Here is a 27,988-nt window from a genome sequence, read left to right as displayed (position 1 = left end):
TTGAGGCAGTCGCTGACAGCTTTTTAACCGTTGATGTCTTAATCACTGCTCGACACCCAGCCACGTGCTGACTATTTTGGACCCAAACAATGAAGATCACTTCTTGTAGAACACAAAGTACTGGAGTAAATCAGCGAGTCAGGCAGCATCTCTGGAGGACGTGGATAGGAGAGGTTCATATTGGGACCATTCATCAGACTGATGGAGTGGGGGGAGAAAGCCCCGCGGAGGCAACAAGAACCAGGGCCGCAACAGTGGAGAGTACACACGCACAGCACATGTTGCGCGTGTGTGTGATGCGTGTGTACGTTGCACTGTTACGTGTGTGTTGCGTGTGTACTCTGCACTGTTGTGTGTGTTGCGTGTGTGTGTTGCATGTGTACTCTGCACTGTTGTGTGTGTTGCGTGTGTGTGTTGCGTGTGTGTTTCGCGTGTACTCTACACTGTTGTGTGTGTTGCGTGTGTGTGTTGTGTGTGTACTCTGCACTGTTACGTGTGTGTGTGTGTTGTGCGTGTACTCTGCACTGTTGCCTGTGTTGCGTGTGTGTGTGTGTGTTGCATGTGCGTGTGTGTTGTGCGTGTACTCAGCACTGTTGCGTGTGTGTGTGTTGCGTGTGTACTCTCCACTGTTGCGTGTGTGTGTGTGTTGCGTGTGTACTCTCCACTGTTGCCTGTGTTGCGTGTGTGTGTGTGTTGCATGTGCGTGTGTGTTGTGCGTGTACTCAGCACTGTTGCGTGTGTGTGTTGCGTGTGTACTCTCCACTGTTGCGTGTGTGTGTGTGTGTTGCGTGTGTACTCTCCACTGTTGCGTGTGTTGCGTGTGTACTTTCCACTGTTGCGTGTGTGTGTGTGTTGCATGCGTGTGTGTGTGTTGCGTGTGTACTCTCCACTGTTGCGGCCCTGGTTCTTGTTGCCTCCGCGGGGCTGAGATTGCCCGCCTGTTTGAGGCTGCGTATAGATTGACAGTCGCTGACAGTTTTTAACACCGTTGATGTCTTAATCACAGCTCAGACACCCAGCCACGTGCTGACTATTTTTGGACCAAACAATGAAGATCACTTCTTGTAGAACACAAAGTACTGGAGTAAATCAGCGAGTCAGGCAGCATCTCTGGAGGACGTGGATAGGAGAGGTTCATATTGGGACCCTTCATCAGACTGATGGAGTGGGGGGAGAAAGCTTGAAGAGAGGTGGGGTTGGGACAAAAGTGACAAGTGACAGTTACACATGTGTATGTGGTAGTGAGTCTGGGTCACAACACGGTCGTGGAACAGGAGAGCAGCAGGAATCACAGCGGGGGAGCATGAGAGAGAGTCTCACAGAACTCCTGTCACAGAGAGGAGGAGAACCTCTTAAAGCAGGCATTTTTTGTGGAGATTCTGCGGGCAACGTTGTTGAGTCATCTGAATTCTCACATTACCTGTTTGTACCAACACATTCAATAATTCAATGGTACGTTATTGTCATGTACACCACGCGGGGGGGGAGGGGGGGCGGAGTTACAGGGAAAGGCTGGGCAGGCTTCCTTTGAGAACAGGAGACTGAGGGGTGATTTTACGGAGGTGTATGAGATTATAAGAGGAATAGATGGGGTAAATGCACCAGTGGTCTTTTACCCAAGGTTGGGGAATCAAGAACCAGAGGACATATGTGGGATAGGAAAGATTTATTAGGAACCTGAGGGGCCACTTTATTGGCACTAGTTTATGGTCTTGTTCACCAACCATGGTGTCATGAAATAGATCATTGGCTTGTAGTTCCAAGAGTAAACAGTATACCTGGTAATTACAGATACAACAATAATGACAGCCCACAAATGCAGAAACCATTGGAGTGTTGCGGAGACAACAGCACAATCTCAAGTGGTGAAAAATTACTGATTTCAGTGCCACAGTGGTGCAGCGGGTAGAGATCCAGAGATCCGAGTTCAACCCTGTCTGCGTGGAGTTTGCACGTTCTCCCTGTGACCGCGTGGGTTTCCTCCGGGTGCTCCGGATTGTAGGACAATTGCCTTTTGTAAATTGCCCCGTGTGTGTAGGGAGTGAATGAGAAAGTAGGATGACATAGAACTAGTGTACACGGGTGTTCGATGGTCGGCATGGACTTGGTGGGTCTGTTTCCATGGTCCACCTCCCCCTCTCCCCCTCTTCCCCTTGCCCCCTCTCCCTCACATGCCCCCTCCCCCATGCCTCCTCTCCCTCCCATGCCCCCTTTCCCCCTCTCCCTCCCCGCCATGCCCTCTCTCCCTCTCCCACCATGCCCACTCTCCCCCCATGCCCACTTTCCCACTGATGCCCCTACCCCCATGCTCCCCCTCCCTCCCATGCTCCGTCACCCTCCCATGCCCCCTCTCCACCCCCCCCTCTCTCTCCCTGCCCCTCTCTCTCCCTGCCCCCGCTAATCTTGCTTTCTTTGCTCCCCCCACACAGGGCCGCCATGTCAAGACGGGACAGCTGGCTGCGATCAAGGTCATGGACGTCACGGGGGTAAGTCTTCGTCTGCCTGCGGGCAGGCGAGATGTGAGAGTGACGGTGGGTGGGATGAAGTCAGGAGATGTAGCCTGCAGCCACGACTCTGTGGCCACCTCATTAACTCACCTCCCCCACCGCAGGACCCTGGACAGCACCAGCCACCACCTGGTCCCACCGTTGCCCAAACTATGGGCCGTGCCCCTCCAACACCACCGGCTATGAGGGCTGCTATTCCCACCACACAAAAAGACACAAAGTGCTGGAGTAACTGAGCGGGTCAGGCAGCATCTCTGGAGAACATGGATAGGGGATGTTTGCTGTCGGGACCCTTCTTCAGACTCCCACCACAACTGGAATTCCTGCAAGTATCGGAACTCCCTTGAGGGATTGGTGCACAGGGGTCGGCTGCCTGCCCCCTTTCCGGGGTTACATCCGTGCCCGCGTGTCCCTGGAGAGGGAACATGCAGTGTCCACAAGGATGCTGGAGGCCTTCCGCAAACGCTGGTCACTGCGGGCGGTCGATTGTATTATAGATTAAGGATGGCGGGATTTTAATTTGAAGTTTTTGTCTCTGTTTGTAAACTGCCGATACAAGCAGTTTTTGATATGAACGATATACTACTTTATACGTTGATTTTGTTTTTTGAATAAAGTATTTGTGAAGGAAAAAAAAAGAGGAATTGGTTGAGAAGTGGCTTTTAGACAAATTGTGAAGTTGATGGAGGAGATACTTGGTCCAATTGCACAAGTATCTACCCAATTGACCTAGATGTCCTACCTGATTGTTTATTTTAGTTTAGTTTAGTTTAGTTTAGTTTACCAAATCCAAGCAGTTTGTTAACTTTAGTGTCATTTTGTTTATTGTCACCTGGACAGATGTGTGCAGATACAGGATAGAGGGAATAGAAAAATAGGTGCAGGAGTAGGCCATTCGGCCCTTTGAGCCAGCACCGTCATTCAATATGATCGTTACTGATCATCTAAAATCAGTACCCCGTTCCTGCTTTTTCCCTATATCCCTTGATTCCTTTAGCTCGAAGAGCTAAATCCAATTCTCTCTTGAAAACATCCAGTGAATTGGCCTCCAATGCCTTCTGTGGCAGAGATTTCCACAGATTCACAACTCTCTGTATGAAGACGTTTTTCCTCATCTCAGTCCTAAATGGCCTACCCCTTATTCTTGAACTGTGACCTCTGTCTGATGTCTGGTTTTGGACTCACCCAACATCGGGAATTTTTTTTCCTTCATCTAGTCTGTCCAATCCTTTAAGAATTTTATATGTTTCTATTAGATCCCCTCTCGTCCTTCTAAATTCCAGTGAATACAAGCCCAGTCGACCAATTCTTTCATCATATGTTAGTCCTGCCATCCTGGAAATTAACCTGGTGAACCTACGCTGCACTCCCTCAATAGCAATAATGTCCTTTCTCAAATTAGGATACCATAATTGCGCACAATACTCCAGGTGCGGCCTCAACAGGGCCCTTTACAACTGCAGAAGGACCTCAATGCTCCTAACTCAAATCCTCCGTGATGAAGGCCAACATGCCATTAGCTTTCTTCACTGACCTGCGGTACCTGCATGCTAATTTCAGTGACTGATGTACAAGCCAACCAGGTCTCATTTGCACCTCCCCTTTCCTAATCTGACACAATTCAGATAATAATCTGCTTTCCTGTTCTTGCCACGAAAGTGATAACCTCACATTTATCCACATTATACTGCATCTGCCATGCATCTGCCCACTCACCCAACCTATCCACCCTGCAGCCTCATATCATCTCCATCATAGACCACACTGCCATCCAGCTTTGTGTCACCCGCAAACTTGGAGATGTCATATTTAATTCCCTAATCTAAATCTTAATATACATTGTAAATAGCTGGGGTCCCAGCACACAGCCTTGCAGCATCACACTAGTCACTGCCTGTCATTCTGAAAAGGGCCTGTTAATTCCTACTCTTTGCTTCCTGCAGCCACCCAGTTCTCTATCCATGTCAACACACTACCCCCAATACACCCATGCGCTCTAATTTTGCACACTAATCTCTTGTGAGGGACCTTGTCAAAGGCTTTTTGAAAGTCCAGATACACAACATCCACTGGCTCTCCCTTATCCATTCTACATGTTACATCCTCAAAAAATTCAGAAGATTAGTCAAGCATGATTTCCCCTTCATAAATCCATGCAGACTTTGCCGATCCTGTCACTGCTTTCCAAATGTGCTGCTATAACATCATTAACAATTGACTCCAGCATCTTCCCCACTACCGATGTAAGGCTAACTGGTCTTTAATTCCCCGTTTTCACTCCCCCTCCTTTCTTAAATCGTGGAGTTACATTGGCTACCCTCCAATTCACAGGAACTGATGCATAGTCGAGAGAACATTGGAAAATGATCACCAATGCATCCACAATTTCTAGGGCCACCTCCTTGAGTACTCTGGGATGCAGACCATCAGTCCTTGAGGATTTATCTGGGAAGAAACTGTCCCTGAATCTGAAGGTGTGCGTTTCAAACTTCTGTACCCTTTGCCAGAGGGGAGAAGGGGGAGTGACGGGGTGAGACTGGTCCTTGATTATGCCGGTGGCCTTAACAGCAAGCCCACACCGGCAATGGTGTGGCTAAAACGTCCGGCTTTGTTAAACGGCAGAACAGGCATGAAGGGCCGAGTGGCCTTTTCCTGCTCCTCTCCCTTATCTTGCCGTGACAGTGTGGAGGAGCAGAGGCTGCGGAGATGGTGTGGGCGTCACACTGTGTCCCTTGCTGTTACTGTCACAGAGTGCAGCGTGGGGACAGGTCCTTCGGCCCACTGCCCCTGGCCCCCGTACTATCTCTCCACGGTCACGCTCTTGCGGCAGCATGCTGGGGTGGGTTTGATGGAGTGTGCGTTCGATCTGCCTCCGACTTCCATTAGCTGCACCGTCAGTCCGCAGGGAGGTGGAACATTCTCCGTCAAACCCTCTCACCTCCCTGCTGCCACCTTTAGAATTGCCTTGACACATGGCGGAAGCAACATTGTAGCAAAGCAGCCATGTTTCCCGCACAGATTATGGGGCTGTCATCCCTCACACAGTTCAACACCATCCTGTCTCAGCTGCTAATGAAAGCCTGTGCCACAAGAACTCTGGCAGCAACTAATACAGGGGAAATTTCTGTAATTAGTTCATCTCTCAACCTCCAGCTGATTCATTTGCTTTTAAAAATAAAACGAGAGGGGGGCAGGGAGAGGGAGGGAGGGAGATGGAGGGAGAGAAAGAGAATGGGGTAGAGAGGGAAAGGTAGATCAGCCATGATTGAATGGCAGAGTAGACTTGATGGGCCAGAAGGGGATGGGGAGATGCTGGTGCCTTCATGGAGGATGTTTGTTGCCTGGTACAGGATGAGGAGGAGGAGATCAAGCAGGAAATCAACATGCTGAAGAAGTACTCGCACCACCGCAACATCGCCACCTACTATGGCGCCTTCATCAAGAAGAACGCACCAGGGGTGGACGACCAGCTCTGGGTAAACCAGCCCATCATTCATTTAGTTTTGTTTAGTTTGGAGATGTAGCGCGGAAACAGGCCCTTCTGCCCACCAAGTCCCATTCCCATTCCCAAGGAGCACAGTGTCTCATAGTCACGTCAGAGTAGCTCCAGTGACAAACCCATTGGACGGGGTCTGGATTCCCTTTCAGACTTTACTTGACACTTTAGAGGTACACCGCGGACACGTGCACTGATTCCGCACCGACCAGCGATCACCCATACACTAACACTATCCCGCACACTAGGGGCAATTTACAATTTTACCAAAGCCAATTAACCTACAAACCTGCACATCTTTGGAGCATGGGAGGAATCCGGAGCATCCGGAGGAAACCCACATGGTCATGGGGAAAACATACAAACTCCGTACGGACAGCACCCGTAGTCAGGATCGAACCCGGTCTCTCTCTGGTGCTGTAAGGCAGATACTCTACCACTGTGCTACCCCCATGTATCATGATGATGATGATACTTTATTGTCACATGTACCTGTGATCCTAGGCATAGTGAAAATCTTTGTCTACAATCATAGAAACATAGAAAATAGGTGCAGGAGTAGGCCATTCGGCCCTTCGAGCCTGCACCGCCATTCAATATGACCATGGCTGATCATCCAACTCAGTATACTGTACCTGCCTTCTCTCCATACCCCCTGATCCTTTTAGCCACAAGGGCCACATCTAACTCCCTCTTAAATATAGCCAATGAACTGGCCTCAACTACCTTCTGTGGCAGAGAATTCCACAGATTCACCACTCTCTGTGTGAAAAATGTTTTTCTCATCTCGGTCCTAAAAGACTTCTCTCTTATCCTTAAACTGTGACCCCTTGTTCTGGACTTCCCCAACATCGGGAATAATCTTCCTGCATCTAGCCTGTCCAACCCCTTAAGAATTTTGTAAGTTTCTATAAGATCCCCCCTCAATCTTCTAAATTCTAGCGAGTACAAGCCGAGTCTATCCAGTCTTTCTTCATATGAAAGTCCTGACATCCCAGGAATCAGTCTGGTGAACCTTCTCTGTACTCCCTCTATGGCAAGAATGTCCTTCCTCAGATTAGGTGAATCCAGTGAAATCATACTATAGATAAGCACAATCATAGATAAGCACAAAATTATTTTCCTGTAATAATAGACTTCCCCGAGACAGTACACAAAGATTCACCAGGTACCTGGCACTAACAAAGATTCAAAGTTCTTAAGAGTACAGTCGTATCTTGGCCTTAAAGGCCCGTTGTCCTGGCGGCATCGATCCTCTCATCCATCCGCCGCCATCTTGAAAACGGCCCTTTGTCCAGAGTCCGGGGTTGGAAGATGTAGGTCGGCTCAAGAACGTCCCTCTGTGCAACCCCTTCCTCTCTGGGCGGGCGAGCCGGGCTGTCCGGGCGGGCCCTCGTCCACGGCAGGTGAACGGCAGGATCTGGCTGCAGATTACCGGGCCTCTCCTCCAACACCGTTGGGTGGTGCTCCGACGCGGGCACGGTGGCTTTGGAGATCAAATGGCCTCTGTATAATTGCCCTCAGTGTGGACGGGTTACCTGCGGTGGGTGGGCCGATGGACCTGTTTTAAAGCATAGCGGTTGTGTAGATTAATTGGACGTTCTCCAATTAGTGGTTAATTGCATGGTTTCCGTGTGACCGCGTGGGTTTCCTCCGGGTGCTCCGGTTTCCTCACACATCCTAAAGACATGCGGGTTTGCAGGTTAATTTGTCCTCTGTAAATTGTCCCTCGTGGATGAGAAAGTGGGATAACAAAGAACTAGTGTGAATGGGTGATCAATGGTCAGCACGCACATGGTGGGCCGAATGGCCTGTTTGCATGCTGTATCTCGAAACAAATTGTACAAGCGAGGGAAATCAGTTTAACTTGGCATGGTGTTGAGCACAGACATTGTGGGCCGAATGGCCCGTTTCTGTGCTGTACTGTTCTATGTTGTAATGAATGGTCAGGAGGTGGTACTGTGGACAATGCATGATGGCTGATGGGAGGACAGGGGGGTTTGGAAGTTATGCTCGGTGTTCTTGGTTTCTTGGTCCTCCAAAATATTCCAAATGGAATTTAAACTGGAGGTGGTACCCCATCTCCCCCCTCCCCCACCCCTCTCTCCTCCCCCTCTCCATCTCCCTCCTCACCCCTCTCCCTCTCCTCCCCCTCCTCCTCCCATCCCCATCCCTCTCACCCCCATCCCCTTTCCCTCTCTACCCCACCCCCTTCCCTCTTTCCCTCCGCCCCCTTCCCCCTACCCCTCTGTCCCTCTTCCACCACTCCCCCTACCCCTCTACCCCTCCCTCCCTACCCACTCTTCCACTTCTCTCCCCCTCCCCCTCTCCCTCCCCACTCTCTCCCCTCTCTCCCCCCACCCCTCTCCGGTGTTAGAGACCCATGGGGTTGTGAGGTCATGGTGTTTGGTGATCAGGAACATATCCGTGAGTCATTTTTAATCACAGCGCTGCTCTTCTCTGTAGATTAGTCTATGCTGGGACTGACAGTTTCTACACAAAGCCACTGAGTCACCCTCCTCTGATGCTCAGCTCTCTCTCCCACACGCAGGGACCGGGCGCACGGAAGACACCAGCCTTCTTCAGAGATAGACTTTAGAGATACTGGGTAAAAACAGGCCCTCCCACCCACCGAGTCCGCGCCGACCAGCCATCACCCCGTACACCAGCACTATCCCACACACGAGGGACAATTTACAATTCACAGAAGCCACTTAACCTACAAACTTGTACATCTTTGGAGTGTGGGGGGAAGACCTACGTGGTCACGGGGAGAATGGACAAACTCTATACATACGGCACCCGTAGTCAGGATCGATTCTGGGTTTCTGGTGCTGAGAGGCAGCAACTCTATCACTGCGCCACAATATAGTTCCTAGAATTGCGGCACACGACTCTTGTCACGACTCCTTCCGAGAACCAAAAAGTGCTCAGGAAGGTGGGGTGTGGGGGTGGGTTTTGGGGTGGGGGAGATTGGGTTTGGGGGGTGGGGGTTGGGCATGAGGTTTGGGGCTGAGGTTTGGGGGGTGGGATTTTGGTTTGGGGGGTAGGGGTTTGGGGGGTGGGGTTTGGGGTTTGGGGTGTGGGGGTTTGGGGGAGGGGTTTGGGGGTGGGGTTTCGGGGGAGGGGTTTGGGGGAGGAGGTTTGGGGGGTTGGGGTTTGGGGGTGGGGTTTGGGGGGGAGGGTTTGGCCACTGGGATCCATGCCTGAGCCCCGGCCCGGCCCGTGTGTGTGTGTGTGTTGCAGCTGGTGATGGAGTTCTGTGGCGCTGGCTCAGTCACCGACCTGATCAAGAACACCAAAGGCAACACGCTGAAGGAGGAGTGGATCGCCTACATCTGCCGCGAGATTCTACGGGTGCGCACGCTCATCAGCTCACACGATATAGCAGCAGAATTAGACCATTCGGCCCATCGTCTACTCTGCCATTCAATCATGGCCGATTTATCTTTCCCTCTCAGCCCTATTCTCCTGCCTTCTCCCCATATCCCCTGACACCTGTTCATATTAAGAATCCGTTAATCACCGCCTTAAAAATACCCATTGACGTCCTCCCCAGCCCTCTGTGACAATGAATTCCATAGATTCACCACCCTCTGGCTAAAGCAATTCCTCCTCATCTCCTTTCTAACGGTACGTCCATTTATTCTGAGGCTGTGCACTTTGGTCATGGGTTCTCCCACTAGAGGTAACATCCTCTCCACATCCACTCTCTCCTGGCCTTTGACTCTTCGGTACATTTCAATGAGGTTTCCCCTCATCCTTCTAAACTCCAGCGAGCACAGGCCCAGAGCGGCCCACTCCACCGACCCCTCGCTTCCCGCGGCCACCGCTCAGCCTCCGTGCCACGGAGCGCCGTCCGCAGCCGACCTCGGGACCCCCACTGTGCCTCCGTGGGTGCAGGGGTTGCACCTTGGCCCGCTCACCAGAACACACCCTCTCCTCTGTCCACTGCTATCTGAGAGCGATGAGAGAGAGAGAGAGAGAGAGAGAGAGAGAGAGAGAGAAAGAGCCTTTCAGCGTCTCTGCACACTACCCTGTACCCCGTCTCTCCTGCCACTCCTTCCTTCACTCTGCCACTGGTAACTACCTCTTCAGCTCCTCAGAGCTAGAGAATACCCCCTAAACCTCTCCACCTCTCTCTCCCCCCCTTCTGCCACATTAAAACCTCACTCGTTGTTCAAGTGTTGATCATCCGTCCTAATATCTGTGACGATGTTAGCTTTAGTTTGATAAGAATGCTTTATTGTCATATATCCCAAAATGGAACAAATACAATTCTTACTTGTAGCAGCTCAGTAGAGATGTAAACATAGTACTCTGTAAATAGCCTCTTGGTTGTAGGCAAGAAGCTGCTCCTGAACTTGGGTGTTACAGTTTTCACGTTCCTGTACCTTCCTTCTGATGGCAGGAGTGATATGGCCAGGGTGGTGTGGGCCTCTGATGATGCTGGCTGCCCTTTTGATGCAGTGACTCTTGTACAGTAGATCCCTTCGATGATCAGGAGGCCAGTCCCATGATGGGCAGTGTCCACCACTTTTTGCAACCTTGCGATGTTTGGCTCCAATGAAGGCATGAGATAATGATTCCATTGTCCGCCACGCTCCCCTGATGCTCGCCCCTCGCCCTCTGAACTCCATCTCCTGTGATTTCAGGGCTTGACTCATCTTCACCAGCACAAGGTGATTCACCGTGATATCAAGGGTCAGAATGTCTTGCTGTCGGAGAACGCTGAGGTCAAGTTGGGTGAGTGAACCTTGCATCATTGATTGATTGGACGATACAGCACGGAAAAAGGCCCTTCGGCCCATTGAGTCCACACCCACCATTGGTCACCCGTTCAAACCCGTTATATGTCAACTCACTTCTCATCCACTCCCTACGCACTAGGGGTAATTATACAGAGGGCAAATTAACCTATAAACCCGCCCGTCTTTGGGGCCTAAACCTAAATCTAAAAACCTAATGTGGGAGGAAACCGGAATACCCGGAGAAAATGCATGCGGTCACAGAGAGAACGTGCAAACTCCACACAGGCATCTGCTCTGATGCGAGCCTGGGCGCTTTGCAAGTAACTGGAGACTGAGTGAAAAGATTGCCCCCCCGAGGTCCCTTTTAAATCTCTCCCCTCTAACCTTAATCCTGTGCCCTCTAGTTTTAGAATTGTCTACCTTGGGGAAAAAGACTGTGAGCGCTCACTTTATCCATGCCGCTCATGATCTTGTACACGTCAATAAGGCCACCTGTCGGCCCCCTACGCTCCAAAGACAACAGTCCCAGCCTGTCCAACCACCCCCTACAACGCCAGCCCACAAGCCCAGGTAACGTCCTGGTGGATCTCTCCTGCACGTGTTGCGATGTAATAACGCCCAGGTCTCGCTTTGCTGCAGTTGACTTTGGAGTGAGCGCACAGCTGGATCGAACGGTGGGGAGGAGGAACACCTTCATCGGCACACCCTACTGGATGGCACCCGAGGTGATCGCCTGCGACGAGAATCCTGACGCTACTTACGACTTCAAGGTAAGTCGTAGCCATAACCATACAGCACTGTAACAGGCCCTTCGGCCCAACTCCTCCATGCTGACCAGGATGCTTCATCTAAGCTAGTCCCATCTGCTTGTATCCTGCACTCCATGGAATAAAGTCCTAGCCTGCTCAAACTCTCCCTGTAGCTCAGGCCATCGAGTCCTGGCAACATCCATGTACATTTTCTCTGTACTCATCCATGCCGACCAAAATGCATCATCTAAGCTAATCCCATTTGCCTGTATTTGGTCCACATGCCTCGAAAGCTTTCCTGTTCATGTATCTGTCCGAGTCTTTTAAATGTGGTTACAGCAGCTACCTCCTTGTTTCCTAAATCACCCCTTAGCCTCCTGTGCTCCAAGGAATAAAGTCCGAGCCTGCCAACATAGAAACATAGAAACATAGAAAATAGGTGCAGGAGTAGGCCATTCGGCCATTCAATATGATCATGGCTGATCATTCAACTCAGTATCCTGTACCTGCCTTCTCTCCATACCCCCTGATCCCTTTAGCCACAAGGGCCACATCTAACTCCCTCTTAAATATAGCCAATGAACTGGCCTCAACTACCTAATGTGGCAGAGAGTTCCAGAGATTCACCACTCTCTGTGTGAAAAATGTTTTTCTCATCTCGGTCCTAAAGGATTTCCCCTCTATCCTCAAACCCCTTGTCCTGGACTTCCCCAACATCGGGAACAATCTTCCTGCATCTAGCCTGTCCAACCCCCACAACCTCTCCCTGTAGCTCAGGCCTTTGAGTCCTGGCAACATCCTTGTAAGAATTCGACTTTGGTGAGAATCAGTCTAAAGACGGGTCCTGACCCAAAACGTCATCTGTCCATGTTCTCCGGAGATGGTGCCTGACCCGCTGAGTTACTCCAGCACTTTGCGTCTTTTATTGTAAAACAACATCTGCAATTCCTTGGCGCTGTACTCTGAGCCTCTGCAGACCTTAGACTTTGTCTATGGAGCTGAGTGCTGAGAACTATATTCTGCACTGTTTCTTACCCTTTGCACTACCCGTTGTATTTGAGTTTGTCTTGATTGTATTTATCTACACTGATATCTCATCTGTTTGGAGAGCATGCAACATAAAGCTTTTCACTGTAGGTACACAAAAATGCTGGAGAAACTCAGCGGGTGCAGCAGCATCTATGGAGCGAAGGAAATAGGAAACGTTGCCTATTTCCTTCGCTCCATAGATGCTGCTACACCCGTTGAGTTTCTCCAGCATTTTTGTGTACCTTCGATTTTCCAGCATCTGCAGTTCGTTCTTAAAAGCTTTTCACTGTGCCAGGTACATGTAACAATAAACTTAAGAGTCCCGTAGATCTGTTGTTGGTACATGTGACAACTAAACACTCTTGACTCTCTCTTCACCCTGGGATGTAATTTTTGCTGCTTTACCTGCTCCTGTTCTCTGTTGACAGAGTGACTTGTGGTCGCTTGGAATCACAGCCATGGAGATGGCAGAAGGAGCTCCACGTAAGTCCCTCCCGACCCTCCCCCGTATCCGTGCGCTGCCGCTCGTGCGATGTTCCAGCCACCCGCCAGCTGGCCGTGCTCCCCGCTGCCCGACTCCATGCATTGCGCGATTCCCTCTGCCAATGTCTCAGCCTGTCTCCTCACTTGAGAACACAGCCCGGGAAGCCCACAGGCAGCTGGTGGAGTTCATAGGCTCAGGAGCAGAATTAGGCCATTCGGCCCATCAAGTTTACTCCGCCGTTCAATCATGGCTGATCGATCTTTCCCTCTCAACCCCATTCTCCTGCCTTCTCCCCATAACCCCTGATACCCTTACCAATCAAGAACCTGTCAACCTCCGCCTTGAAACATCCATTGCCTTGGCCTCCGCAGCCGACTGTGACCCGGGTTCGATCCTGACTATGGGTGTTGCCTGTGTATGGAGTTTGAACGTTCTTCCTGTGACTGCCTAGGTTTCCTCCGGGTGCTACGGTTTTCTCCCACATCCCAAAGACGTGTGGGTTTGTCGGTTAATTGGCCTCTGTAAGTCTTGTGGTAATTTAATTCCCAACTCCAGTGTAAAAATAATGTCATGGGATGAAATCTGCTAACCCTACGTGTCCTGGTTTATATGTAACGTCTGACCACCCCACTGGAATAGGATCAGGCAGTTAGAATGTGCATCGAATTATTCCGAGCACACAATCAGACCGACTCAAAGATTGGCTCAGTGTCCGTGTTCTAATGTACTCCTCTCTCTCACCCCCGCCCCCCTTCCTCCATCTGTCTCGCCACACCTCTCTCTCACCCATCTCTCCCTCTCACCCCCCTCTGTCTCACCACTCCTTCTCTGTCTCGCTTCTCCCTCCCTCTCACCCCCCTCCTTTCCTCTTCTGCCCCTCCCACTCTCTCTCACCCCTCCCCTTTCTCACTCACCCCTCCCCTTTCTCACTCACCCCACCCCTTTCTTGCTCAACCCCTTTCCACACTGTCTTCCTCTCTCTCTCACACACCATCCTTGGCTCTCATGCCACCCTTCTCTCTCCCTTCATTATCTTCCCCAATCATCCCAAACTTCCTTCTTTCTTGCCAATCCTCTCTTTCTGCCCCCATTCTCTGTCTATCCCTCTCACCCTTTCGCCCTCGCCCCCCCCCCCCCCCCACTTTGCTCTCTCAACCCTCTCTCCTCCCCACTTTACCCTTTCTCTCCTTCCTCCCCTCCAAACCCATCCCCCCCTCTGTCTCTCTCCCCCCCCACCTGTTGCTATCGCCTGCAGCTCTGTGTGACATGCATCCAATGAGGGCACTCTTCCTCATCCCGAGGAACCCACCGCCTCGGTTGAAGTCCAAGAAGTGGTGAGTATGGTGCCCGCAGTGCCCGGCTCTGGTAGTGGCACCTCCTGGTGGCTCGGTGGTAGAGCAGATCTTGCCTGGGCCAAGTTCACGTTGTGTGTCTGGGATAGCTCTGGGATGAGAGGGCTGACCTATCACCCGTGGCTATAGGGATGGGATCTGTGACCTTTGGATCGAGGGGCGATCTCACTGAAACACACATGAACCAGAGGGGTGTGACGGGAGAGATGGTGAGATGCCTCCACTTGTGGGAGGGAGTTACAAGGTTATGGAGCGGTAATTTAAAACTAATGTATGAAGGAACCTCTCGCATCCAACCACACAAACCAACCTCCTCCATCGACTCCATCCACATTTCACACAGCCTCGGCAAAGCCACCAACATAATCAATGACGAGTCTCACCTCAGCCACTCCCTCTTCTCCCCTCTCCCATCAGGCAAGAGGTACAGAACTGTGAAAACGCACACCTCCAGATTCAGGGACAGATTGTCCCCGCCGTCATCAGACAACTGAACCATTTCCATCACCAACAAGAGAGTGGTTCTGACCTCCCACCTACCTCATTGGAGACCTTCAGACTATCATTTACTGGATTTTATCTTGCAATAAACATTATACCCTTCATCCTGTATCTGTACACTGTGGACTGCCCCATTGTAATCATGTATAGTCTTTCTGCTGACTGGTTAGCATGCAACAGAAAGATTTTCACACGAAACATCACATATTCCTTCTCTCCAGAGATGCTGCCTGGCCCGCTGACGTTACTCCAGCATTTTGTGTCCATCTTCGCTTTTTACTGTACCTCGGTCCACGTGACAATAAATTGAACTAAATTAAACTATCCCTGGGTTGTGGAGGCCAGAACGTACAGAGTGAAGATTGGTAACATTTTCAGAATTCTGGGCTATGGAGAATTGGCACAGAAGAGTATTGGTTTATTGTATTGGTTGGAAGATCGAGACACCCACTAACTTAAGGAAGGACTGTTCAGTAGTCTAATAACAGCGGGCAAGTGATGGTGCGCACTTTTGTATCTGATCCCCGACGAGAGAGGTGAGAAGAGGGAATGGTGAGCGGTCTTTGATTATGTCTGCTGCTTTCCCGAGGCAGCGTGAGGTGTAGATGGAGTCGATGGTGGGGAGTCTGTGATGCAACCCGATAGGATGCTTTCCACGTTGGTCAGAATCGTTGGCAACATGCCCAACTCCCATCGTCTTCTGAGGAAGTAGAGTGACTGCAGATGCTGGTTTATACCGGATAGGCACAAAATGTTGGAGTAAGTCAGTGGGTCAGGCAGCGTCCCCGGAGAAAAGGAATAGGTGACGTTTCGGGTCGAGACCCTTCTTCAGACTGAAAGATAGAGGTGGAGGGGGGGGGTAGAAAGCAGGAGGCGAGAAAAGGCCAGAACAAATCAGGGAGGGCAACAGTTGACCTCAACAAGGGTGGAGCCCACAATGGCCCATTGTTGGCTGGGAGAGGTATGCCGACGAGAGGGATGCAAGGATGCGAATATAAGGATGAGTTGGGGAGTTGGCTGGCATTGTTGGCCGTAGTCCAGGACAGATTGTTGTTGATATTGAGGATTTTAGCAACTTGAAGCTTTCAACCATTTCCACCAGAGCACAATTGCTGCTGGCGTGGGCGACCGGGACGTTATGGGATGTCCAAGTTGGTGTGGATGGACTGCAGATGGAGATCTCTCCGTACCCCATCGCGTCTTCCGCTAACATCGTCTCTCACTGCCTCCCCAGGTCGAAGAAGTTTGTGTCGTTCATCGAGGGGTGTCTGGTGAAGAACCACGGGCAGCGTCCTGCCACCGACCAGTTGCTGAAGCACCCCTTCATCAGAGACCAGCCCAACGAGAGGCAGGTCCGGATACAGCTCAAAGACCACATCGACAGGACCAAGAAACGGCGGGGGGAGAAAGTGCTGGGCGCGGGGGGGGGGGGGGGGGGGGGGGGGGGGGGGGGGGGGGGGGGGGAGGCGAGAGACCGATACATCGGAGTCCCTGCCCGAGATCCTGGGGCCAGTCAGTGGCCCCTGTCACTGACAGTCCCAGACCTCTCCTGATCCATGCTCCCACTCCCTATGTCCCACTCATCTCTCCATGGGATAAAGTCTACCCAGGGCTCAGTACCTCAGCCTCAATCCCCCCTCTGTCTCCCCCACCCCTCACTCACAAACACACACTTCCGCCCACACTGGACATACTCAGGCCAGGGATTGATTCAAAGTCCCTCCACCCTCCATCTCCCTTGCACTCTCCACCTTTCTGCCGCTATCCCTTCCCCATCCTCTCCGCCTCCCTCGTTCCTTCCCCCTCCCTTGCTCTCTCTATCACCCTTGCCCTTCCATCTCCCTCACACCGTCCACATTCCTCTCATAGAAACATAGAAAATAGGAGTAGGCCATTCGGCCCTTCGAGCCTGCACCGCCATTCGATATGATCATGGGTGATCATTCAACTCAGTATCCCATCCCTGCCTTCTCTCCATACCCCCTGATCCCTTTAGCCACAAGGGCCACATCTAACTCCCTCTTAAATATAGCCAATGAACTGGCCTCAACTACCTTCTGTGGCAGAGAATTCCACAGTCCCACCTGCCTTGCCCCTGAATGACTCCCTCTCTCTGTCTGCCTGTCGGCCATTGTGCCTGCAGCTGCCCCAGCCCCGAGCTCTGGACTCCCTTCCTCCCCAACGCTCGTTAATGTTTGCGCGAGGGCCACGTTCTCCCCGTGTGCCCAAGTCACCCCCATGTCCCCCGGTTGCCCGTGCTGCCTTGCTGCGCTGACTCCTGTGTAGATGGAACTGTGTCTGGACCATAACGCCCGACTCTCCTCACCCCTTCAGATGAGACGGAGTACGAATACAGTGGGAGCGAGGAAGAGGAAGATGAAGGAGATGTTGGAGAACCCAGGTAACGGGGCAACGAGAGGGGCAAGTGGACGCATTGGGCAGGTAGCTGCCTGTGGTAGACTTTAGAGATACAGCGCGGAAACAGGCCCTTCGGCCCACCATGCCGACCCCCGTCCACCAGCACTATCCTACACACTGGGAGCAATTTACAATATTTACCAAAACCAATTAACCCACAAACCTGCACGTCTTTGGAATGTGGGAGAAAACCGGATCACCCGATGAACCCACGCGGTCACAGGGAGAACATGCAAACTCCGTAAAGACAGCACCCGTAGGCCATTAAGATCATTGAGACCATTGACTCATTGGAATCATTGGGACCATTGGGTGTATAGTAGGGGCCTGTGGGCCAGCGGTATTGGGGCGCTCTGGCAGAGGAGGTTGTTGTCCCCCCCCTCCCCCACTGCTGGGCTGGGCTGGGCGGAGGGCAGTGGTGACTGACCCCCACCCGGGGAGGAGAGGAGTGAGGGGAGGTGGGTGTCCGCGGGTGCTGGTGACTAACCCACTCCCTGCTGCAGCTCGATCGTCAACCTGCCGGGCGAGTCGACCCTGCGCCGGGACTTTCTGCGGCTGCAACTGGCCAACAAGGAGCGGTCGGAGGCCCTGCGGCGGCAGCAGCAACAGGAGCAGCACCGCGAGAATGAGGAGCACAAACGGCAGCTGCTGGCAGAGCGGCAGAAACGCATCGAGGAGCAGCGAGAGCAACGACGCAGGCTGGAGGAGGTAGGAGGGGGAGAGGGATGGATGGGGGAGAGGGAGGGAGGGAGAGGGAAGGAGGGGGGGGAGTGAGGGGGGAGAGACAGGGAAGGGGAGAGGCGGGGAGGGAGGGGGAGGGAGAGGCGGGGTGGGAGGGGGGAGGGAGTAGAGGCGTGAAGGAGGGAGGGAGGGAGCATCAACGGCGGCTCGAAAAGGTGAAAGTTTGTTTGTGGTCAACGGGTGGGGGGAGGATGGATGCCTGACCTTTGGCCCCTGACCCCGGCTGACCCTGGGTTTCTCTCCCCCCCCCCCCCCCCCCCCCCCCGGTGATCCAGCAACAAAGGAGGGAGCGGGAGTTTCGGAAGCAGCAGGAGCGCGAGCAGAAGAGGAGGTTCGAGGAGATGGAGAAGTTGCAGCGGGAGGAGGAGAGGCGTAAGGCGGAGAGGGAGCAGGTGAGTTTGAGTTTAGTTTACTGTCACGTGTACAGTGAAATGTTTTTGTTGCGTGCTAACCAGTCAACAGAAAGACTATACATGATTACAATCGAGCCATCGGCGGTGTACAGATACATGATGAAGGGAATGACAATTAGTGCAAGGTAAAGCCGGCAATGTCCGATTAAAGATGGCGTGAGGGTCTCCAATGAAGTAGATGGGAGGTCAGGAGGACTGCTCTCTAGTTGATGGCTGATCTACCTTTCCTTCTCAACCCCATTTTCCTGCCTTCTCCCCTAACCCCTGACACCCTTACTAATCAAGAATCTGCCCTAAAAACACTCAATGCCGGTCACCACGGCCTTCTGTGGCAATTAATTCCACAGATTCACCATCCTCCTCATCCCCTTTCTGAAGGCACGTTCTTTTATTCTGAAGCTATGGCCTCTGGTCCTGGACTCTCCCACTATTTGGAAACCACGTTTACTCTATTCAGGCCTTTCACTCTTCAGTAAGGTTCAATGAGGTTTCCCCCTCATCCTACTGAACACCAGCAAGTACAGGCCCAGTACAGGGCCAAATGCTCAACATATGTCATCCCGATCATTCCTGGGATCATTCTCCTAGGATCTGTGGTTGATGTCCATTCTTTTACACAGGGCTTTCTGAAATACAAGGTTTCAAAACTTGCCTTGACAGATTAGTAGTGAAAGGGAATGCTTGGGTTAACCTATGTGACTGTGTGCGTGTGTGAGCCTGTGTGTGTGAGTGATTGTGTGTGTGTGTGTGTGACTGTCTGTGACTGTGTATGTTTGTGTGACTGTGTCAGGGGCCGCAGAGCGTTTTTGAAAGTGGGGGGGCTGAGCGATCACTGATCAACGGCCTCGGGGGGGGGGGGGGAGGAGGGCGTGGGAGAGGGTCCCACAGTAGGGACTTTTTGAAATTTGATGTATTAAAATCTCGTTTAGTGCATTGTGGAAGTATGATTTCAATGTTTTTGTTTGAAGTATTTTTAAGATAATGTAGGGCCTACGTGAGAGATAGGAGCAGGTGATTATTAAAAAACTGGGGAATAATAATACAGGCCATCCCCCACATCAAAAAATGGGGGGATATATCCCCCCCATAAGTGGAGGAATATATCCCCCACCTACCTGGGACACCTGTCACCGGGTACCAGGTAGGTGGGCGACAGGTCACTGAGGTACTGGGCACCCGTGCCCGCTCTGTTTATCGCTGCGTTTCCGGGCGTGTAGATGGACAGAGTGATGGCGGGACTGCCCCGGGTGCGGGGCTCAGGGTCAGTGAGACGGGGTGGTACACGTAGTACCCCATGACCCAAGGGAGGGAAGAGCACCCCGGGTGGGTGGGGTACTCCGTGGTGGGGGGGAAGAGAGGGGTGTTGGGGCGGGAGGGTGGTGTTGGGCAAGAGGGGTTGTGTTGCGCTGGCGATGTTGGCATGCAGGGAGGTGTGGAGTTGGCACCAATATTGCTGCTGGAGTCGATGGGTGCGCTCGGTGGAGGCCATTTGGCCCATTGAGCCTAGTCCGTCTCTTTGAACAAGCACTCTCCTAGGTCCCCTTTTACCTTGTGTAGGAAGGAACTGCAGACGCTGGTTTATACCGAAAATAGAAGCAAAATGCTTGAGTAACTGAATGGATCAGGCAGCATTTCTGAAGAAAGGTCCCAACCCGAAACGATACGTCACCCATTCATTTTCTCCAGAGATGCTGCCTTACTGAGTTACTCCAGCATTTTGTGTCTATCTCCCCTATTGCCTTACCGTTCTTCCCAGAATTTTACAAGGTTTCCCCTTCGGTGCTCGGCCCAGCCCTCTTTGTGAAGGGTCTCCTGAAGCGCTGTCTCTCCACTCTCTGCCGATTGCCTCTGGTGTGATCACCCGAAGTCCATGTTGTACGTCTCTTGCAACAACTTCTCCTTGTTTGTTCCACCACAGGATTGTGAACATGCTCTCGGTCTCGTACTCCCCTCCCCTGCAACGTAAATAGCCCGAGTCTACACATGACTGAGACCTTTCATTGCTCACCCATTCTGGCTTTGCTACAAACTCTTGACATCCTTCCTGGTGTGAGACCAGAGCTGACCCTGGAATCTATCTGGGGTTAGCCAGTGTTTGACATGGCAGCTCTCTGTGTTTTTTTGTCCCTGATTCCTCTATAAATAGGAGCAGGAAGGTTGGGTTGTCAGCAGCCTTCTCCATTAGTCCGACCCCTTGACCTCGTGCCCTCAGACCCCGGGCCCCTCCTCCCATCGCTCGCTTCCACACGGCTCCGTGTGTGAGTGTGGGAAGCCTCCACTCTCCCCCCACCCCACACACCCTCCCCCACCTCACGTTCACCGGCCCGCCAGCCTGCCCCTACCGTGGTGAGTTGCTGACCCCCCACCCCCACCCAGTGAGTTGCTGACCCCCCACCCCCACCCGGTGTGTTACGGGTGAGGTTGGTGCTTCCTGCAGGCACTGAACCATCCATGTCGGTCACTAAAGTACATCCGCCGGGCTGGCCGCTAACTCCCGGGGGGAAGATCGCTAAAAAAGGCCCCCCCCCCCGGTTCCGCGGCCCAATTGTGTGACTGTCTGTGTGTGAGTGGTTGTGTGTGCATCTATAATAATAATGATGAATAATGGATGGGATTTATATAGCGCCTTTCTAATACTCAAGGCGCTTTACATCGCATTATTCATTCACTCCTCAGTCACACTCGGTGGTGGTAAGCTACTTCTGTAGCCACAGCTGCCCTGGGGCAGACTGACGGAAGCGTGGCTGCCAATCTGCGCCTACGGCCCCTCCGACCACCACCAATCACTCACACACATTCACACACAGGCAAAGGTGGGTGAAGTGTCTTGCCCAAGGACACAACGACAGTATGCATTCCAAGCGGGATTCGAACTGGCTACCTTCCGGTTGCCAGCCGAACACTTAGCCCATTGTGCCATCTGTCGTCCCGATGTGTGTGTGTGTGCATCCATGTGTGTGTGTGTTTGTATGCTGTGACTTGGTGTTTGATCACGGTTCACTCCCCTCTGGTGGGGTCCAGGCTGGGGGTGAGGCTGGGTTTATTTCTGAGCACCCCCACCCTCCTCCCTCTCGGTGGTGCCTGTCCTCTGCTCCTCTGTGTCTGATCGTGCCTGTTTTCTCCCTCCCTCCCTCACAACCTCTCTCTCTCCCTCCCACCCTCTCTCTCTCTCTCTCTCTCTCCCTCTCCCTCCCTCTCTCTCCCTCCCTCTATCTCTCTCTCCCTCTCTCCCTCCCTCTCGCTCACTCTGTCCCCTGCGCCAGGAGTACATCAGGCGACAGTTAGAGGAGGAACAGCGGCAGCTGGAGATCCTGCAGCACCAGCTCCTGCAGGAGCAAGCTCTGCTACTGGTAAACGCATGCCCCCCTCTCCCTGCGTCCCCCCCTCCCCCTGCATTCCCCATCTCTCCCTGACAGGTCCCCCCACCATGACCCCCCCCTCCCATCAGTTTCTCCCTGCAACCCCACCCTCCAACCCCCCATAACTCCACCCATCCACACCCTCACCGTCCCATCTCTATCACTCTCCCTCCTCCGTCACCATTCTCCCCGTCTCCCCCACCACTCTCACCCCACCACTCTCACCCCACCACTCTACCCCCCACCACTCTCCTCCCCACCACTCTCACCCCACCACTCTCCTCCCCACCACTCTCCTCCCCACCACTCTCCTCCCCAGCACTCTCCCCCCCCCCACTCTCCTCCCCACCACTCTCCCCCCCCCACTCTCCTCCCCACCACTCTCCTCCCCACCACTCTACCCCCCCCACCACTCTCCCCCCCCCACTCTCCCCCCCCACCACTCTCCCCCACCACTCTACCCCCCACCACTCTCCCCCCACCACTCTCCCCCCCCCACTCTCCCCCCCCCACTCTCCCCCCCCCCACCTCTCCCCCCCACCACTCTCCCCCCCCCACTCTCCTCCCCACCACTCTCCTCCCACCACTCTCCTCCCCCTCCACTCTCCTCCCCTCCACTCTCCTCCCCCCACCTCCTCCCCCACTCCCCCCCCCACTCTCCTCCCCACCCCTCTCCTCCCCACCCCTCTCCTCCCCGCCACTCTCTCCCCCCTACCATTCTCCTCCCCCCCCACTCTCCTCCCCCCCCCCCCCCCCCCCCCCCCCCCACCACTTTCAGTAAATTCTATATTTACTGAATCTCTGTAGTTGATCACCCACTAACCCACTGCCGGTTTCCCCGCGTATTGGCCCGGAGCCTGAGGGAACCATTGACGTTACTGACCACCTCTCCCCAAAATCAGTGTAAAACACAGTGCCCTCCATAATGTTTGGGACAAAGACCCGTCATGTACTTATTTACCTCTGTACTCCACAATTTGAGATTTGTAATAGAAGAAAAATCACCTGTGGTTAAAGTGCACATTGTCAGATTTTATTAAAAGGTATTTTTATACATTTTGGTTTCACCATGTAGAAATTACAGCTGTGTTTATACATAGTCCCCCCCATTTCAGGGCACCATAATGTTTGGGACACATGGCTTCACAGGTGTTTGTACTTGCTCAGGTGTGTTTAATTGCCTCCTTAATGCAGGTATAAGAGAGCTCTCAGCACCTAGTCTTTCCTCCAGTCTTTCCATCACCTTTGGAAACTTTTATTGCTGTTTATCAACATGAGGACCTAAGTTGTGCCAATGAAAGTCAAAGAAGCCATTATGAGACTGAGAAACATGAATAAAATTGTTCGAGACATCAGCCAAACCTTAGGCTTACCAAAATCAACTGTTTGGAACATCATTAAGAAGAAAGAGAGCACTGGTGAGCTTACTAATCGCAAAGGGACTGGCAGGCCAAGGAAGACCTCCACAGCTGATGACAGAAGAATTCTCTCTATAATAAAGAAACATCCCCAAACACCTGTCCGACAGATCAGAAACACTCTTCAGGAGTCAGGTGTGGATTTGTCAATGACCACTGTCCGCAGAAGACTTCATGAACAGAAATACAGAGGCTACACTGCAAGATGCAAACCACTGGTTAGCCGCAAAAATAGGATGGCCAGGTTACAGTTTGCCAAGAAGTACTTAAAGGAGCAACCACTTCTGGAAAAAGGTCTTGTGGACAGATGAGACGAAGATTAACTTGTATCAGAGTGATGGCAAGAGCAAAGTATGGAGGTGAGAAGGAACTGCCCAAGATCCAATGCATACCACCTCATCTGTGAAACATGGTGGTGGGGGTGTTATGGCCTGGGCATGTATGGCTGCTGAAGGTACTGGCTCACTTATCTTCATTGATGATACAACTGCTGATGGTAGTAGCATAATGAATTCTGAAGTGTATAGACACATCCTATCTGCTCAAGTTCTAACAATGCCTCAAAACTCATTGGCCGGCGGTTCATTCTACAGCAAGACAATGATCCCAAACATACTGCTAAAGCAACAAAGGAGTTTTTCAAAGCTAAAAAATGGTCAATTCTTGAGTGGCCAAGTCAATCACCTGATCTGAACCCAATTGGGCATGCATTTTACAAGCCCCCAAAACAAGCATAAGCTAAAGATGGCTGCAATATAGGTCTGGCAGAGCATCACTACTGAAGACACCCAGCAACTGGTGATGTCGATGAATCGCAAGGATATGCAACAAAATACTAAACAAGACTACTTTCATTTACATGACATTGCTGTGTCACAAACATTATGGTGCCCTGAAATGGGGGGACTATGTATAAACACTGTTGTAATTTCTTCATGGTGAAACCAAAATGTATACAAAAGGATTTTACTAAAATCTGACAATGTGCACTTTAACCACATGTGATTTGTTTCTATTACAAGTCTCTAATTGTGGAGTACAGAGGTAAATAAATAAATGATGGGTCTTTGTCCCAAACATTATGGAGGGCACTGTACATCCATACGCCTCCATTACCTGCATATCCATATCCAAAGGCCTCTTAAACACCACTATTGTATCTGCCTCCACCACCATTCCTGGCACCCACCACCCTCTGTGGAAATAAAAACTATCCCTGCACATCTCCTTGAAACATTGCCCCTCTCACCTTAATGCTGTGCCCTCTAGTCTTTGATATTTCATTCTGGGGGGGGGATAAAGGTTCAGCCTGTCTACTCTATCTATGCCTCTCACAACTTTATATACTTCTCTACTCAACCTCCACCGCTTCAGAGAAACGGTGTGAAATCTGTCAACTCTCAGGAAAAGCAATTTTGAACATAATTTATCTTGCAGTGCGAGCACTTAGATGTTCTTTTAATTGATGGGATTCTGAGTGAAAGACATGTGCTGGAGGAACTCAGCAGGTCAGGCAGCATCTGTGGAGGGAATGGACAGGCGATGTTTTGGGTTGGGACACTTCTTCAGACGGATGGAGTAGGGGACCAAAAGCTGTAAAAGAGAAGTGGGGATAAAGCATGGCAAGTGATAGATGAATACAGGTGGGGGGGGGGGGTTGATAGGCAAATGCGTGCACCCCTTGGCACAGTGGCGCAACAGGTAGTGTCGCTGCCTCGTGGCCCCGGAGACCCACGTTTGATCACGACCTTGGAAGCTGTCTGTGTGGAGTTTGCAGGTTCTCCATGTGACCACGTAGGTTTACACATGTGGGTTTGACGTGTGGGTTTAGACAATAGACAATATTCAATGTGATCATGGCTGATCATCCCCAATCAATACCCCGTTCCTGCCTTCTCCCCATATCCCCTGACTCCGCTATTTTTAAGAGCCCTATCTAGCTCTCTCTTGAAAGCATTCAGAGAACCGGCCTCCACCTGAGGCAGAGAATTCCACTCTTTTTGTTTGTAGGATAATTATAGGATAATTTTGTTTGTAGGATAATTGGCTTCTGTAAATTGTCCCTATCGTGTAGGGAGTGGATGAGAAAGTGTGAAAGGGTGATCGACGATTGGCTTGGACTTGGTGGGCCCACGGGCCTGTTTCCATGGTGTATCTCCAAACTAAACTAAGTCTAGTTTGGCCCATCAGCGCTGTGCATGTTGCTCTGGGTTAGACGGGACGGGTTTGGGTGAGACGGGATAATAATAATAATAATAATGGATGGGATTTATATAGCGCCTTTCTAATACTCAAGGCGCTTTACATCGCATTATTCATTCACTCCTCAGTCACACTCGGTGGTGGTAAGCTACTTCTGTAGCCACAGCTGCCCTGGGGCAGACTGACGGAAGCGTGGCTGCCATTCTGCGCCTACGGCCCCTCCGACCACCACCAATCACTCACACACATTCACACACATTCACACACAGGCAAAGGTGGGTGAAGTGTCTTGCCCAAGGACACAACGACAGTATGCACTCCAAGCGGGATTCGAACCGGCTACCTTCCGGTTGCCAGCCGAACACTTAGCCCATTGTGCCATCTGTCGTCCCAAGGACGAATGAATGGGACGGGATGAATGGGACCCGACCTATCACCGTGATCCACCTTCACCGACCCTCCCTCACCGTGAGCCCTCTCACCGTGACCCTCCCTCACCGACACTCCCTCACCGTGAGCCCCCCCCCCCCCCATCATGACCCCTCCCTCATCGTGACCACCACTCACCTTGATCCCCTGGTGTGGTGGTGCAGGAGTACAAGCGGAAGCAGCTGGAGGAGCAGCGGCAGGCCGAGCGGTTACAGAGACAGCTGCAACAGGAGCGGGCCTACCTGGTGTCACTGCAGCAGCAGCAGCTCGACAACAGGAGCGGCGACAAGAAGCCCCCCTACCACTTCAAGGAGAGCCTCAACGTCAGCGATAAACCCGCCTGGGCCAAGGAGGTACGCACTCGTCTGTGTGGGCACTGGGTCAGTGTGTGGGCACTGGGTCGCACTGGGTCAGTGTGTGGGCAGTGGGTCAATGTGTGGGCACTGGGTCAATGTGTGGGCACTGGGTCAATGTGTGGGCACTGGGTCCATGTGTGGGCACTGGGTCAATGTGTGGGCAGTGGGTCAATGTGTGGGCACTGGGTCAATGTGTGGGCACTGGGTCAATGTGTGGGCACTGGGTCAGTGTGTGGGCACTGGGTCGCACTGGGTCAGTGTGGGCACTGGGTCAATGTGTGGGCACTGGGTCAATGTGTGGGCACTGGGTCAGTGTGTGGGCACTGGGTCAATGTGTGGGCACTGGGTCAGTGTGTGGGCACTGGGTCGCACTGGGTCAGTGTGTGGGCACTGGGTCGCACTGGGTCAGTGTGTGGGCACTGGGTCGCACTGGGTCAGTGTGGGCACTGGGTCAGTGTGTGGGCACTGGGTCAGTGTGTGGGCAGTGGTGTGTGGGCACTTGGTCAGTGTGTGGGTACTAAGTGTGTGGGCACTGGGTCAGTGTGTGGGCACTTGGTCAGTGTGTGGGTACTAAGTGTGTGGGCACTGGGTCCATGTGTGGCCACTAGGTGTGGGCACTGGGTCAGTGTGTGGCCACTAGGTGTGGGCACTAAGTGTGTGGGCACTGGGTCAGTGTGTGGGCACTGGGTCAGTGTGTGGGCACTGGATCAATGTGTGGGCACTAAGTGTGTGGGCACTGGGTCCATGTGTGGGCAGTGGGTCAATGTGTGGGCAGTGGGTCCATGTGTGGGCACTGGGTCAGTGTGTGGCCACTAGGTGTGGGCACTGGGTCAGTGTGGGCACTGGGTCAATGTGTGGGCACTGGGTCAGTGTGTGGCCACTGGGTCAGTGTGTGGGCACTGGGTCAGTGTGTGGCCACTGGGTCAGTGTGTGGGCACTGGGTCAGTGTGTGGGCACTGGGTCAGTGTGTGGCCACTAGGTGTGGGCACTGGGTCAGTGTGTGGGCACTGGGTCAGTGTGTGGGCACTGGGTCAGTGTGTGGCCACTAGGTGTGGGCACTGGGTCAGTGTGTGGGCTGCTGGAGGAGGTGTTTGAGACACATACTATAGCACCATTTAAAAGATATTCGGATGGGTACAGGGACCTGCTCTCCAAAGACCTGCCCTCCTCCCACTGAGATGTCTGCTCCTCGTGTTGGGAGGCCACCCTCTTGAGTGAAAAACTGGCTCTATTAAATCTTTCCCCTCTTAAACCTATGTCCTCTGGTTCTTGATCCCCTCAGTCTGGGTAACAGACTGTACCTCTTTCGTATCAATTCCTCTCATGATTTTATACATCTCTATAAGATCACCCATCATCCTCCTGCGCTCCAAGGAACAAAGTCCCATCCTCTCCCTAACCTCTCCCTGTAGCTCAGGCCCTCGAGTTGTGGCAACATCCTCGTAAATCTACTCTGCACACTTTCCAGCTGAATGCCATCTTTCCCATAGCAGAGGAGACCAAAACTGAACACAATAACTGAACATGATTGCCTTCCCCCACAGTGGGAAACGTTGATTCGGCTGTGGGGATGTTAAATTCTAGTGTTGTGTTCATTTTATTTTATTTGTCTGCTGCATGGTAACTCAAATTTCACTGCACCAATTGGTGTATGTGACCATAAATGTAACTTGAACTTGAAATGCAGCCTCATCAAGGTCTTGTACAATTCAAGTCAAGAGTGTTTTATTGTCATATGTCCCAAAACGGAACAATTTAATTCTTACTTGCAGCGGCACAACAG

The 27,988-nt window shown here is 52.2% G+C and overlaps 1 protein-coding gene across 5 annotated transcripts in view; it reads left to right on the top strand.

Moving 5' to 3' along the window:
- The window catches only part of tnik (TRAF2 and NCK interacting kinase), a 110,306-nt gene that overhangs the window by 44,967 nt on the left and 37,351 nt on the right, over positions 1–27,988 (top strand). For 3 of the 5 annotated variants that reach the window (XM_033031733.1, XM_033031735.1, XM_033031736.1), the window contains exons 3-15: positions 2,430–2,486; positions 5,858–5,983; positions 9,250–9,360; positions 10,659–10,749; positions 11,394–11,524; positions 12,961–13,015; positions 14,272–14,350; positions 16,104–16,277; positions 17,202–17,270; positions 17,791–17,995; positions 18,304–18,420; positions 21,705–21,791; positions 26,014–26,202. In XM_033031733.1, coding sequence (XP_032887624.1) covers positions 2,430–2,486; positions 5,858–5,983; positions 9,250–9,360; positions 10,659–10,749; positions 11,394–11,524; positions 12,961–13,015; positions 14,272–14,350; positions 16,104–16,277; positions 17,202–17,270; positions 17,791–17,995; positions 18,304–18,420; positions 21,705–21,791; positions 26,014–26,202 — 1,491 coding nt within the window. The remainder of the gene's footprint in view (positions 1–2,429; positions 2,487–5,857; positions 5,984–9,249; positions 9,361–10,658; positions 10,750–11,393; positions 11,525–12,960; positions 13,016–14,271; positions 14,351–16,103; positions 16,278–17,201; positions 17,271–17,790; positions 17,996–18,303; positions 18,421–21,704; positions 21,792–26,013; positions 26,203–27,988) is intronic. The other 2 variants (XM_033031734.1, XM_033031737.1) reach the window with 1 other exon arrangement.

The sequence above is a fragment of the Amblyraja radiata genome, chromosome 13 (genome assembly GCF_010909765.2).
Source record: "Amblyraja radiata isolate CabotCenter1 chromosome 13, sAmbRad1.1.pri, whole genome shotgun sequence".
NCBI lineage: Eukaryota > Metazoa > Chordata > Chondrichthyes > Rajiformes > Rajidae > Amblyraja > Amblyraja radiata.
The sequence above is the reverse complement of the archived record's forward strand: the minus strand, read 5'-3'. Positions and strand labels throughout refer to the sequence as shown.